This window comes from Enhydra lutris, unplaced genomic scaffold (assembly GCF_002288905.1).
Source record: "Enhydra lutris kenyoni isolate GAN:26980312 unplaced genomic scaffold, ASM228890v2 scaffoldscaffold75, whole genome shotgun sequence".
NCBI lineage: Eukaryota > Metazoa > Chordata > Mammalia > Carnivora > Mustelidae > Enhydra > Enhydra lutris.
The window spans coordinates 5,673,463-5,686,213 of record NW_019154159.1 but is presented as its reverse complement, the minus strand read 5'-3'; the positions used below and the strand labels follow the sequence as shown (position 1 = coordinate 5,686,213).

The following is a 12,751-nucleotide window of genomic DNA, read 5'->3' as shown; positions in this document are numbered from 1 at the left end:
AGAATCCTCGGGTTAAAGAAAAACTGGAGGGGCGCCTGGGTGGCTTAGGGGGTTAAAGCCTCTGCCTTCAGCTCGAGTCATGATCCTGGGATCCTGGGATCGAGCCCCGCATCGGGCTCTCTGCTCAAAGGGAACCTGCTTCCCCCTCTCTCTCTGCCTACTTGTGATCTCTGTCTGTCAAATAAATAAAATCTTTAAAAAAAGAAAAACTGGAAAGAGAAATCGGTGTCGGAGCTGAGAGCACAGCACCACACTCGGCGGGTAGCCGTGGCAGGGCCGAAGGCACCGACGGCTCAGATGAACCTTCAGACACTACAATAGGGGCAAACGAGATCCGGCTCAGCAGAATAATGGAAGCAATGCACGCCAGAGTGAAAATCAGCTGAATAAAATGCAGAACAACAGAAATTTAATGAACCCAGAACCAAGTTCTTGGAGGAGATCAGCAGTGCACAAACCTTAAAGAAGACCGAGCCGGAAGAAGAGTGAAGACCCCAAGAGCCGGTGTCAGCAACGGGAGGGGACGTCCCTGAGACCCCCCCGTGCCAGAGAACTACGGACAGTTTCATGCCACACAACTGGGCAGCCCAGGTAAGGTGACGAAATCCCACACCGGACAAAGTCAAGAAGGAGTCACAGCCCGAGTGACCCTACCTGCGTGGGAGACAGTGAGTTTGCGGCTAACACCTGTCTGCAGAGATAACTCCAGAGCGGAATGGCCAGTTCTGCGGGACGCGTAGGAGAAAAAGGTGACCCATTCCCTCCAGACGCTCCCCGAGTTCCAGAAGGGAGACCAGTCTCCGCGCGTGCGGAGGATTCCGTTTGCACGAAATATTTCGGGGATGTGTCCGTCTGCTCATGCTGCCGTAACATGACTCTACAGACTGGAATTCACCCTCACAGCCGGGAAGTCCACGGTCGAGGTTCCTGCCGGCGCAGTTCCTGGGGAGCGCTGTCCTCCCGGCTCTCAGACAGCTGCCTTCTTGCTGTCCTCCCGTGGCACAGAGCGAGCACACAAGTCCGGTGTCGCTCCCTCTTCCTATAAGGACACAGGCCTGTCTGCTGAGGGGCCACTCCTAGGGCCTCATTTCGCCTTTAGCACCTCCTTGAGGGCCCCGTCTGCAAATAATGTCCCTTTGGGGATTAGGGCTCCCCCAGGAATGTGGGGGACACAATCCATTCCACAGCAAGAGGGTAACGTGTAGCTTTGCTACGAGGCCAGCATCCCCTTGGTACCGAAGCCCGACGTTACAGGAAAGCTACCAGTATCCGTCACGGTCACGCAAGCAAAACATCGATGGCATTTTAGCATGTAGAGTCACGCATTAAGGGGGAATACATCATGACCAATTGGGGTTTATCCTAGGAATTCAAGGCTGGTTGGACTTTCAAAAATCAATCACCGTAACTCACCACATTAACGGCCGAAAAGGGATCATCTCACTGGATGCAGAAAACAGCATGTGCTGAACACAGAGGCGTGAAGCCTAACCCAGGTCTGTGGGGGCAGCTCTCCGCCCGCTAGAGACGCGAGACCCCCTGCACCGGATAGACGGCAAGATGCAGCCGCCGTCGCCCCTATTGGCTGCAGAGCGGGCGTCCCCCTGCGACAGGGGACGAGGCAGAGACTAACCCGCTGAGCGGAGGGAAAAGGTGTCCAGCGGAGAAGGAAGGAATGACACCGGCCCTGGTTGCCGGCAACATGGTCCCCCGTGCAGAGACGCTGACGGACCCTCCGGAAACCTGCTAGATGGAGGCGGTGAGTGTGGGACGACCCCAGCAGAGACAGGGTCTGAGCCCATCACGCAAGTACCGACAAGGGACACTAACGGCAGACGCTGCCGTCAACAAGTCAGTGCCAGTTGCCTCTCAGAGAAGGCAGAGCTGGGGGAGTGCGATGGAAGATGGGCGCGGCCCCGCTGAGCCAGGTGAAGGGAGCAGGTGCAGAGATGTGCCACGCTCGTGGTCACAAAACTCAGGGCTGATGTGTCCATTCTCCCCAGAATGAGCATTACGGGTTTGTTTTTTTTTAAGATTTTAACTTTAAGCAATCTCTGTACCCAACATGGGGCTTGGACTCAAGACCCAGAGACCAGGAGGCCCACGAGCTGCGCCGGAGCCGGCCGGGCACCCCCCGGCCCGCACACATCATACAGCCTCAATCGAAATCCCGGAAGCCTGTCTGGAGGGACACACAGACCCGAAAGTCAGTTCCCATGGGATGCGCTGGAGAGTGGCAGGGGTGGAGAAGCTGCGGTGCCTGATTCCAAGACTCTTCAAAATTTATTACAAAGCTGCAATAATCAGTGCGTTTACTGACATCAGGACACAGAATTAGAGCCATGAAGGGGCGCCTGCGTGGTCAGTGGGTAAAGCCTCTGCCTTCGGCTCGTGGGATCGAATCCTGCGTCAGGCTCCCCCCTCAGCGGGGAGCCTGCTTCCCCCTCTCTCTCTGCCTGCCTCTCTGCCTACTTGTGATCTCTGTCAAATAAATAAAATAAAAAATCTTTAAAAAAAAAAAAAGAGTCCGATGCTCAACTGACTGACCCCCGGGCGCCCGTGTCTACTCTTTGAAAGACACAGATCATGAAAAATGAAAAGTAAGTCACAGACCACTGGATCTATGTCTAGAACATGTAAAGAACTCTCAAAATTCAACAAAAAGGAAACGAACATTTTAATTTTTTAAAAATCGGCAAAAGAGGGCTGCCAGTTGGCTCAGTTGGTGGAGCATGTGACTCTTGATCTTGGGGTTGTGAGTTCAAGCCCCACGCTGGGTGTAGAGATTATTTAAAAATAAAATCTTTAAAATTTTTTTAAAATTTTGAATGGGCAAAAGATGTGAAACAGATCAAAGGAACAGACATAACATTTCATAATTAAGAACACAATGAGAGAGGTGCCTGGGGGGCTCAGTCAGTGAAGCGTCTGCCTTCGGCTCAGGTCATGATCTCAGGGTCCAGGGATCGAGCCCTGCATCAGGCTCTCCGCTCAGCAGGGAGCCTGCTTCCTCCTCTCTCTCTGCCTACTTGTGATCTCTGTCAAATAAATAAATAAAATCTTTTAAAAAATAAAATCTTAAAAAAATAAAAAAATATTAAGCGTTGGAGGATACGGACCAGCTGGGACTTCCCCGTGTTGCTAGCGGAAACGTGAGACGGCGCACCGGCGCTGGAAAACAATCGGGCAGTTTCTGAAAAAGTGACGCGCGCAGCTACCACACGAGGCGACCGTTCCACTCCAAGCACGTATCCAAGAGAAACAGAGTCTGTGTCCACACACAGACTTGTCCACAAACCTTTTTCGTAGCCCAGAGCCGCACACATGGAGACCTCCATCGCAGGTGAAGCGGCAGGTGGACGGCGGCTTGTCCGGACCGAGGAATGCGGCCCAGCAGCAAGCGTGGCCCACGGACGCCCAGGACGGCGTGGATGGGCTCGAGACGCCGTTGAGCGCAGACCCCGGACCAGGAGAGTCCGCGCAGCATGAGTCCATTTCTGCAAAATGCTGGGACGGCGAGGCAATCTCTAGGGACAGAAAACAGATCAGTGCCTTCTAGGGACGGGGCTTGGGGGGCGGGCAGGAGGCAACACGAGGGGGTCATAAATATTTGTATTTTGTTTTTTTAAATTCCATTTTTTCATTTGACGGAGAGAGAGAAATCACAAGTAGGCAGAGAGGCGGGGAGCGGGGGGAGCAGGGCTAGGGCTAGGGGTGTTGTAGGTTGTTTTTGTTTTGGGGGAGTTTCTACATAGACAGTGACAGCAAAAGGAGGCATTTTCTTTCTTCTGTTCCCGTCTGGATGCCTTTTATTCCTCTTTCTTGCCTGCGGTGCCGGGAGAACCCCAGGACTATTTCGAGTAGAGAGGCAGTAGCCTCCTTACCTTGCCCCTGATCAGAGGGAAAGGCCCCAGACCCTCACCGCTGTGCTTGCTGCTGACTGCGTGATTTCGTAAACGAATTTTTAAAAAGATTTTATTTATGTATTTATTTGAGAGAGAGAGCACACAAGCGGGGGGAATGGTAGAGGGAGAAGCAGACCCCCACAGAGCAGGGAGCCCTACATAGGACTTGATCCCAGGATCCTGAGATCATGACCTGAGCCGAAGGCAGACACTTCACCCATTGAGCCACCCAGGCGGCCCCTAAACTGAATAATCTTTAAAGAATGTTTTTAATCGACGACTACGGGGCATTTTTAGATGACGTGCTGTAGACACTCTGGGTTCTGAACCCCCTGCCCCCACCCAATTCAGTGTTGTTCTTGGTGCAGGTGTGGGTTTACACAGCACCGCGCCTGGATGGTGGGTTCTGCTGAGCCTGTCCCCTCCACAGTGTGGTCACTGGGGTATCTGCCAGGTTGTTTGTTTCTTAAGTAGGCTCCACACCCTGCGTGATCAAAATTCTCGAGCTGTGTGGACAGAGCCAGCCGGGTGCCCCTGGTCTCCTCCGTTTCCCTGGGTCAGTACAGCTTAACGACCGTAAGTTACTGGTCAGAAGGCACGCGTAAGCATCGTGAGCCAGCGTCCTTTGGGGGGGCTGCGTCCTTTGCCGACAGTTCTGCGTAGGTTGGGGACGTATTCCAAGTCCTAGCAGTCCGCAGTCCAGCCCTGGTTTTTCCGTTTTGCTGCTGCGAAGCCTCAAATGCAGCCAGAGAAGAGTGTGGAGCTGGGAGCGCAGCCTGGTCCCTGCGGGGCACACACGCGGCCTTGCAGGCCACCAGGCACCACCGGCAGCTGCCCCGATGACTGCTGTTTTGTCGACCGAGTCTCCTTGTTGCATTTCTGGCTGCGCTGTCCTTGCTTCGACCAGTCCTGTGGCCTCTGGCAGCTGCGTGTCCAGCTCGCCGTCTGCCACCACGACTGCAATTTTCTCAGCACCCTGGGAGGCTTTCTAATCAGCCCTCCCCGGTGTCAGGTCCTGGAGGCCCACCTGACTCTGGTGGAATTACCAGAGGGTGGGAGGAAAGGAAAGGCGCCCCTTCCCGAAACTCCACAGAATGCCCCCTTTCTTTTTAAGGATTTTAGTTATTTATTTGACAGCAAGATAAAGAGAGAGAGAGACGTTGAGCACACGAGCAGGGAGAGCAGCAGCAGAGGGAGCACACTCCCCGCAGAGCGGAGCCTGACCTACGCTCGAACCCAGGACCCCGGGATCATGACCTGAGCCGAAGGCAGACGCTTCACCCACTGAGCCACCCAGTCACCCCTTCCTTTTTTTTCCTTAAAGGTTTTATTCTTGAGTAATTTCTGCAGCCAACATGGGGTCCATACCTACAACCCCAAGATCAAGGGTCACACCCGGCCCCTGGCTCTGCTGAGAAGCCAGCCAGGCCCACCTGATGTTCATAACTTCCGTCTAAGTGCTCTTAAATGTTGTATGTCTTTGGTCAGGAGTCCTGGAATGGGGGGCACCTGGGAGAGAGCTTGTGCTCTCTCTGTCGAATAAATAAATAAACAAACAAAATCTTTTAAAAAAAGAGTCCTGGAATGGTTGCTTTAAACGATTTGCCCTGTTTTAAACATTGCTTTTTTGGGAAGGCATTTGGAAAACTCCTCTATCTGCTATTCCAGAAATCCTGCCCATGTAGACAGTCTTAAATTTTCTAGTTACCGTATTTTTTAAAGACTGCATGGCATTGATTTCGGGGTTGTTGTGTGTTTTTAGTAAGGGCAGGTGGGAGGGAAGGGGCAGAGGAGAGCCAAGAATCCCGGGGAGACCCCCACAAGGGGCTCCATCCCGCGAACCCGACACAGGCAGCTGAGCTGAAACCACGAGTGGACGCTCGACCCAAGAGCCCCCCAGGCGCCCGCACGACCTTCCTCTTAATAACGTGTTGAAGCCAAGCGAAGAACGGTCCCGTGCATCCGGAATCAGCACTCCTAGGTCCAGGAACGAACGCTCGCGCCTCTGTCCCTCCCCGAGCGTCCGCAGCCGGCGCGGGTCGCGCTCCCAGCACGTCCCGGCCCTGACCGGCCGCGTCCGGGAGCGGCCGGCCCCGCGGACCCGGCGGAGGTGCTCGCTGCGCTCGTCGTTTCGGACGGGCTGACGCGTCTCTCGGTCTGGACCTGTCTTTCCTCCAACGCCCGTCCTTCGGGGACGCGGCCGTACTCAAGGCCGGAACTAAACGGCCTCCACACTGTCGGGTTTGTGCGCAGGGGCCCGCGAATTAAAGCACGGGCGCGGGCCGTCCGCGGCTCGCCGCAGGCACGGGCAGGGCTTCGGGCGCCTCGCTAGCGGCGGAGAGGGGAGCGAGCGGGTTTCGGAAACAGCCAGGGGGAAGGTCCGCACCACTGCGGTTCCCGCTCGCAGCTCCCGCCGCGACCACCCCCCCGACTCCCGGTGCGCCTGCGCCAGCCCCCGCGGCGGGGAGCGCCCTGCGCGTGCGTGCTCCGTTTCAGGCGGGTTAGCCGCGCGCGCACCCCGGCCGGGCCCCGGAAGTGCGGGGGTGGGGCCCCGCGGACGGCAGCACTTCCGGCCTGTGGGGGCTCCCGGAGGTCTTTGAGCGCCGGGCCGAGGCAGGGGACTTGCGGCCCTTGCGGGAGGCAGAAGCGGGAGCCCGGAGTGGAAAGCGGGCGCCGGGCGAGCCGGGCCTCGGCGCCCGCTGCCGGCGCGTCTCCCTTCCCCGCCCGAACGCGCTGTGGCGGGGCCCGGCTGACCTCCGGCCTCTGACCTCCGGCCTCTGACCTCCGACCTCGCGGGGCGGGGCTCCTCCGCGGCTGGGCGCGGTTTCCCAGGGACGCGTTTCCCGCCGCACCGCGGGCCGCCCGGACCGCCCTGGCGGAGGCACCTTCCGGCGGCCCCGGCGCGGAGCCCTGGGCCGGACGGCGGCCCCGGCGTGGCGGCCTGCGGTCAGTGAGGGAGCCCCCGCCGCGCCCTGGCTCTCAGAGGCCCGCCGGCGGTCCGGGAGGGGCCCGGGCAGGTAGGTGTCCTGCGGGTCCCGCCGGGCGCCCGCGCGAGGCGGCAGCGACGGTGACAGCGCCTCAGCGCCCCGCGCGCCTGTGCCCCGGGCACTTTCCCGTGGGACCTCGGTCGGGCAGTGTCAGGCCCCCCCAGGGGCGCGCTCGATGGGTGGTCAGGCCGGTGACTGCTTCGTGACCGCGGAGCTCGGTGCGCGGAGTCGCGCGCCCCTGCGGGGGCTGTCCCCGGGGTTCCGCTGGGGGAGGCAGCGGGGCCGCGGCTGCTCTGACGGCCTGTGGGGAAGGGCGGCTGCAGCGAGGGCGTCTGGCCAGCACCGGTGCGGTGAGCCGGGGCGCGTTGAGGCGTTTCCTGTGCGGAGCAGGTGGGCAGGGCCGTCCTCCCTGACCGAGGTGTCGGGGGGCGGGGGGGGGGGGGGGGGGGGGGCGGGGGGGGGGGGGCCCGGGGTGTGTGGGGGGGGGGGGGGGGGGGGGGGGCGGCCCCCCCGGGGGGGGGGGGGGGGGGGGGGGGGGGGGGGGGCAGGCAGGACCAGGACAGCGCGTTCCCTGGCTTTTTGGCTCACTGGCGAGCGGGTGGGGACGCTCTGCCCGGAGGCGATGGCCTTGGGTCTGCAGCAAGGGTGACCCTGATGTCTGTGTCTGTGACTGTCGGGCTGCCCTGGAGCGGCCTCGAGGAGGGTTGTGCGTCCTCTGGGCTCCACCCGATGCCTTCACGGCTGCCCTGCCGCTCTGCCCCAGTGGCTGACCCTTGGTCTCCCCCTTTTCAGTGTGGAGGCGATGCCAAAGCTGCAGGGCTTCGAGTTCTGGAGCCGCACCCTGGGGGGCGCCCGCCACGTGGTGGCGCCCATGGTGGACCAGAGTGAGCTGGCCTGGAGGCTGCTGAGCCGCCGCCACGGGGCCCAGCTCTGCTACACCCCCATGCTGCACGCCCAGGTCTTCGTCCGCGACGCCAACTATCGGAAGGAGAACCTGTACTGCGAGGTGTGCCCCGAGGACCGGCCTCTCATTGTGCAGGTGGGCAGGGGCCTGGCCGGGAATGCCAGGTGCAGCATCTTTCCAGGAACAGCTTCGGGGGGTGGGGGCGGGCATGCTCTGGCGAAGCTCTGGGCTTCCCGGGGCTCCTGGGGCTGGTCTCCCAGAGATTGACCCCTTCCCGGGCCGCCGGCTCAGTTTGGGCGAGGGGACGCCTTGGGTGCTGTGCGAGATTGGCAGCCCCTCCCCCCTCGCCTGCCTGTCTGCCACGTGTCCTCTCGTTACGGGGCCTTGGGGAGGCACACTCTGCTCTCCTAAAGTCAGTGATGCCAGTGTCACCTCACAGTCGGGACGGACGTGGCGTCTGTGACTCCCCCTCCTCGTGGTGTGGGCACATGTCGTCGCGTAAATGTTAGCGCACGATGCCATCTGGCAGGCAGCCCCGGGGACCCTGAATGTCCTGTGGGGCCGGGGAGCTGCGGTACCAGGGTTTGTCTCGGGCTCACGACACCACCTGTGTCTTTCCCAGTTCTGCGCCAATGACCCGGAGGTGTTTGTCCAGGCGGCTCTCCTGGCTCAGGATTACTGTGATGCCATCGACCTGAATTTGGGCTGCCCACAGATGATAGCCAAAAGAGGTGGGTTCAGCCGCAGGTCGCGGTGCGGAGCATGGCCTTGGTGGGGGAGGGCAAGGCCCTAAACCACAGGGGGCCCACCAAGAGGCCAGGGTATGGACAAGACCAGGGGAGGGTTTGCGCTCTGCTCCTGGTGGCGTCCCTGACCTGTCTTTGCTCCTCCCTCGAGCGACAGGGTTCTGCTGGCCTGAGGCTCGTTGCCCTCTTTAGTGCCTGGGGAGGATGGACACCCCCCCCCCCCCCCCCGTCGCCCTCACCCTGACGCTGTACGCCGCCCAGTGTAGTTTAGGCGTTGGGACCGCTCCCCGGCCTGGGGCGCAGACATTGTTCTTCGCTGAGTCTGAGGGGTTGCTGGTTGGTCAGACGTGGTGGGCATCCCACTCCGTGCCCTTGAGCTCTGGCAGCCGGGCACACAGCCCCCAGGTGTGATGTGGCAGAACGGGGCCGAGGACCGTGCTGCTCTTTTGCAGGTCACTACGGTGCCTTCCTGCAGGAGGAGTGGGATCTGCTCCAGAGAATGAGTGAGTCGGCTGCGTGCTGGGGCCGGGGGTGGGGATCAGGCTGGGTCATGGTTGGTAAAGGAGCCCCAAGGTGGTGGCCGCTGAGTCCTGGCCAGCGCACACTTGCGGCTGCAGGAGGGGCGGGGAAACCGCTGTTCCATGCCAGCCACTCCCCTTTGAACCCGACAGCAGACCGGACCGCGGGAGCTGGGGGCAGGTGTCCCGGCCCGGCCGGCCCTGCAGTGTCTGCGCAGGTGGGAGCTGGTGCGAGGCGGGGCTCCCCACGGCTGGCCCGGGGTAAGCAGCACGCTTGTCCGAAGCCGACTCCTTTTCCCCAGTTCTCCTGGCGCACGAGAAACTCGCCGTGCCTGTCACGTGCAAAATCCGAGTCTTCCCGGAGATCGACAAGACCGTGAGGTACGCCCAGATGCTGGAGAAGGCCGGCTGCCAGGTGAGGGGCTGAGGGCTCGCAGGTCCACGCCCTACTCCCCTGTCTCCTGTCCCCTGCACCCTGACCAGGTAGGGAGGGGTCCTTGCCCCCAGGAGCTCCCTTGAGGCACCAACTCGCCAGGGAGGGCCAGAATCATGGTCACCACGAGGCAAGGCCTGGTGAGGGTGGGGGAGCTGCGTGTCCCCAAGGAGGAGGCTGGTCCTGGGAGGGGCCAGGCCTCAGCTGCCCTCCTCTACCTGACCCCAGCCTTAAGGTCAGGTTGGTGCCCCCCCAACACCTTTGGACCTGGCATACTGCCACTTCGCGAAGAGTGGCCCTCAAACAGGTGCCGCCTCTGTGCTGCACGCTGGGTGGATCCGTGGGACACGGGAGCCACAGGCAGCAGCCCCCTGTTGCAAGCCAGGGTACTGGGGGGCCGGCACTGGGCATGTGAGGCCCAGGGTTTGGTTTGGGGTCTGTGGTCACAGCACAGTAGAGCCAGGCCTCACCGTGTTCTAGTTGCTGACTGTGCATGGGCGCACCAAGGAGCAGAAGGGGCCCTTGTCGGGCACTGCCTCCTGGGAGCACATCAAGGCCGTGCGGTGAGTGTGCGTGGAGGGGGCCGCGGCTCGCGAGCTGGCAGGCAGCTGTGCCGTGGGGTCGGAGGGAGTGTGGGGGCTGGAGCTCTGTGCCTGGTATGGGGGACGAAGGGACATGGTTCTCCTCTGCTGAGTGTCTGCCCCTGCTCCCGACAGGAAGGCAGTGGCCATCCCTGTATTTGCCAACGGGAACATCCAGTGCCTGCGGGACGTGGAGCGCTGTATCCAGGACACAGGAGTCCAGGGGGTCATGAGTGCAGGTGAGGCAGGGCCGCGGCTGATGGGCCCCGTTGGGGTGCCCGGGGCCCGTGCTGGCCTCACTCCCAGGCCTCGGCTGCCCGTGGCCCGAGTGGTGGGGGGCCACCTTCCGGGGACGTGAGTGTCTGCCGCCTTGAGCCCTCCTCCCCCCGATTCCCCCTAGAGGGCAACCTGCACAACCCCGCCCTGTTTGAGGGCCGCAGCCCTGCCGTGTGGGAGCTGGCCGAGGAGTACCTGGACATCGTGCGGCAGCACCCCTGCCCCCTGTCTTGCGTCCGCGCCCACCTCTTCAAGCTGTGGCACCACACGTGAGTTGCTCCTCAAGGCAGATGCTGGCGGGTCTGAACCCTGACTGGGTGTTGGGGGACTTAAGGGGAGCTCTCTGGAAGCGTGTATCGGGAGAGCTCGCTCCCGAGTCGGGTCTGCGTGCCGGGCAGGGGCTCGACCTGGGGGCGGCTCGGGGACGGATCCTTTGTCTCAGGCTGCAGGTGCATCAGCAGCTCCGGGAGGAGCTCGCCAAGGTGAAGACCCTGGAGGGTGTTGTGGCCGTGAACCAGGAGCTGAAGCTGCGGTGTCAGGCAGGTGGTGGGGCTGGCGGGGGGCAGGGCGGCAGGTGGGGCGTCTGGGCTCTGTGACGTGCGCTGCTCTGGGCTTCTGCAGGAGGATATATCCAGGCAGAAGGAGGGAGAGAAGCCGTCTGGCGGCTTGCCTTTCTTCCACTGGATCTGCCAGCCCTACCTGCGGCCGGGGTGAGCTTCCCACCAGCCCACGGGCTGGGTACACACGGAGGAGAGGGCACCTGCTCCCTGCACCGGGGCCTGGCGTGCCTTCTGCAGCCCTGGTGGAGGGTGCTGGCGGCTCGGCTCTGTCTTGAGATGCCCGCTGTCCCCGTAAGGTGATTCTCTTAAGCGGTCCCAGTGGATTTGTCCTGGGGGTAAGTGGCAGGCACCCCTGAGCTTCCCCTGGGTCCCTGCAGCCGGGGCTGGGCTGTCGTCTGGGGCCACTCAGACCCAGCCACGGCCCCAGGAGCCCAGGAGCCGAGCTGCTGGGGCGCTGTACACGTCCTGGGGCCCAGGCTGGTGGGTCACCCCTCAACGGGGCCGGCTCTGCCCGCTGCCCTTCCCTTCCAGGCCCAGGGAGGGGAGCAAGGAGAGCGGGGGGGCACGGAGCAAGCGGGCCCTGGAGGAGGAGGAGGGCGGCACGGACGTCCTGTCCAAGAACAAGCAGAAGAAGCAGCTGAGGAACCCCCACAAGACCTTCGACCCCTCGCTGAAGCGTAAGCAGTTCTCCCTGCGGGGCCCAGGGGCTGCTCCCCAGGACGGGGGGAGCGCAGTGGCAAAGGCCTGCTGGGAGCCGGCTGCCACGGTGAGTGGCTACGGCCCGGCCTGCCGGCTGCTTCCCTGGCTGCTGCTTGGAGGTGGGGCCGGGCTTTGAGGCCACCCTCCGGGGAAGGCTCTAGCGGCAGGCACCTAGTACGCGGTGGGGGCACGTGTGCTGCGTCCTCGGGCCGGCTCACCGGCTCCACCAACACCTGCTTCTGTTCTTTTCTCAGCAAAATATGCTAAGTGCGATCAGTGTGGAAACCCAAAGGTGAGTCTGGCCGTGCTGCCCGGGCCAGAGCTCAGCGCTGGGGGCGGCGGGCAGGGCGGTCCCCACGGACACTGCCCAGGACCTGGCGGGGCGGGGGGGGGCAGCCCCAGGGAGGATGGCTGTTTGCCCGCCTCACGACAGCCGCCTGCGGCGTGGAAGGCAGGCCCTGGGCTGGGCTACAGCCCGCCAGGGCTCCTGGCTGGCCCTGGGCTTCGGGGGGCTGGCTCAGGTGGGGGCCTCAGCTGCGGCTCACTGGCTTCCCCGCGTCCAGGGCAACAGGTGTGTGTTCAGCCTGTGCCGGGGCTGCTGCAAGACGAGCGCTTTCAGGGAGGCCGCGGACTGCCCAGGTACGGGCGCCTCTGCTGCCCGCAGCCCCCGCCCCCAACCCCAGTCCCAGCCCCCAGCGGGCAGTGGGACCCTCAGCCTCCTGAGCCCCACTGCCCTTCTCTGCCGCCAGGTCACGGATTGCTTTTTAAAACCAAACTGGAGAAGGCTCTGGCCTGGAAGGAGCCCCAGCCAGCAGGACCTGGGGAGCCAGGCGGCCTTCCTGAGGTGGTGGGCAGTGCCCTGGCCTGAGGGGCAGCCAGAGCCGGACACAGCGCCGCCCCAGGCCCGGACTGCTGCTCAGACCTCTACGCGTCCCACTCAAGGAAATGCCTTTACTCAGGGAGCCTCCCGCTACTCAGTGCGGAAGGAAGAGCTGGTCTCCCCTCGGCCGACGCCAGGAGCCCAGAAATGCTGCACCGGGGAACAGGCGCCCAGGCTGGACCTGCCCCCTCCCTGCAACGTGTGTGTTCAAAAGCGAACAATAAACGTGCATCTCTGAAAGGATGCAGAGAACCAGAAACAG

The 12,751-nt window shown here is 62.2% G+C and overlaps 1 protein-coding gene across 1 annotated transcript; it reads left to right on the top strand.

Moving 5' to 3' along the window:
- Positions 1 to 6,490: 6,490 nt before the first annotated feature.
- Positions 6,491 to 12,671, top strand: LOC111160291 (dihydrouridine synthase 1 like). The gene is made up of 14 exons (XM_022523239.1): positions 6,491 to 6,922; positions 7,685 to 7,931; positions 8,419 to 8,527; positions 8,995 to 9,045; positions 9,363 to 9,475; positions 9,974 to 10,056; positions 10,210 to 10,313; positions 10,475 to 10,619; positions 10,793 to 10,889; positions 10,972 to 11,060; positions 11,442 to 11,587; positions 11,864 to 11,901; positions 12,173 to 12,248; positions 12,359 to 12,671. Exons 2-14 carry the CDS (start codon positions 7,695 to 7,697, stop codon positions 12,475 to 12,477), a joined length of 1,407 nt encoding a protein of 468 aa, XP_022378947.1. The 5' UTR covers positions 6,491 to 6,922; positions 7,685 to 7,694; the 3' UTR covers positions 12,478 to 12,671.
- Positions 12,672 to 12,751: the final 80 nt, after the last annotated feature.

Excerpts from the sequence above, each read along its gene's own strand:
- LOC111160291 (XM_022523239.1), top strand. The coding sequence starts at position 7,695 with ATGCCAAAGCTGCAGGGCTTCGAGTTCTGGAGCCGCACCCTGGGGGGC. Across the intron at positions 8,528-8,994 it reads ACAGATGATAGCCAAAAGAG|GTCACTACGGTGCCTTCCTG; the intron begins GTGGGTTCAGCC and ends GCTCTTTTGCAG. Across the intron at positions 10,314-10,474 it reads CCAGGGGGTCATGAGTGCAG|AGGGCAACCTGCACAACCCC; the intron begins GTGAGGCAGGGC and ends GATTCCCCCTAG.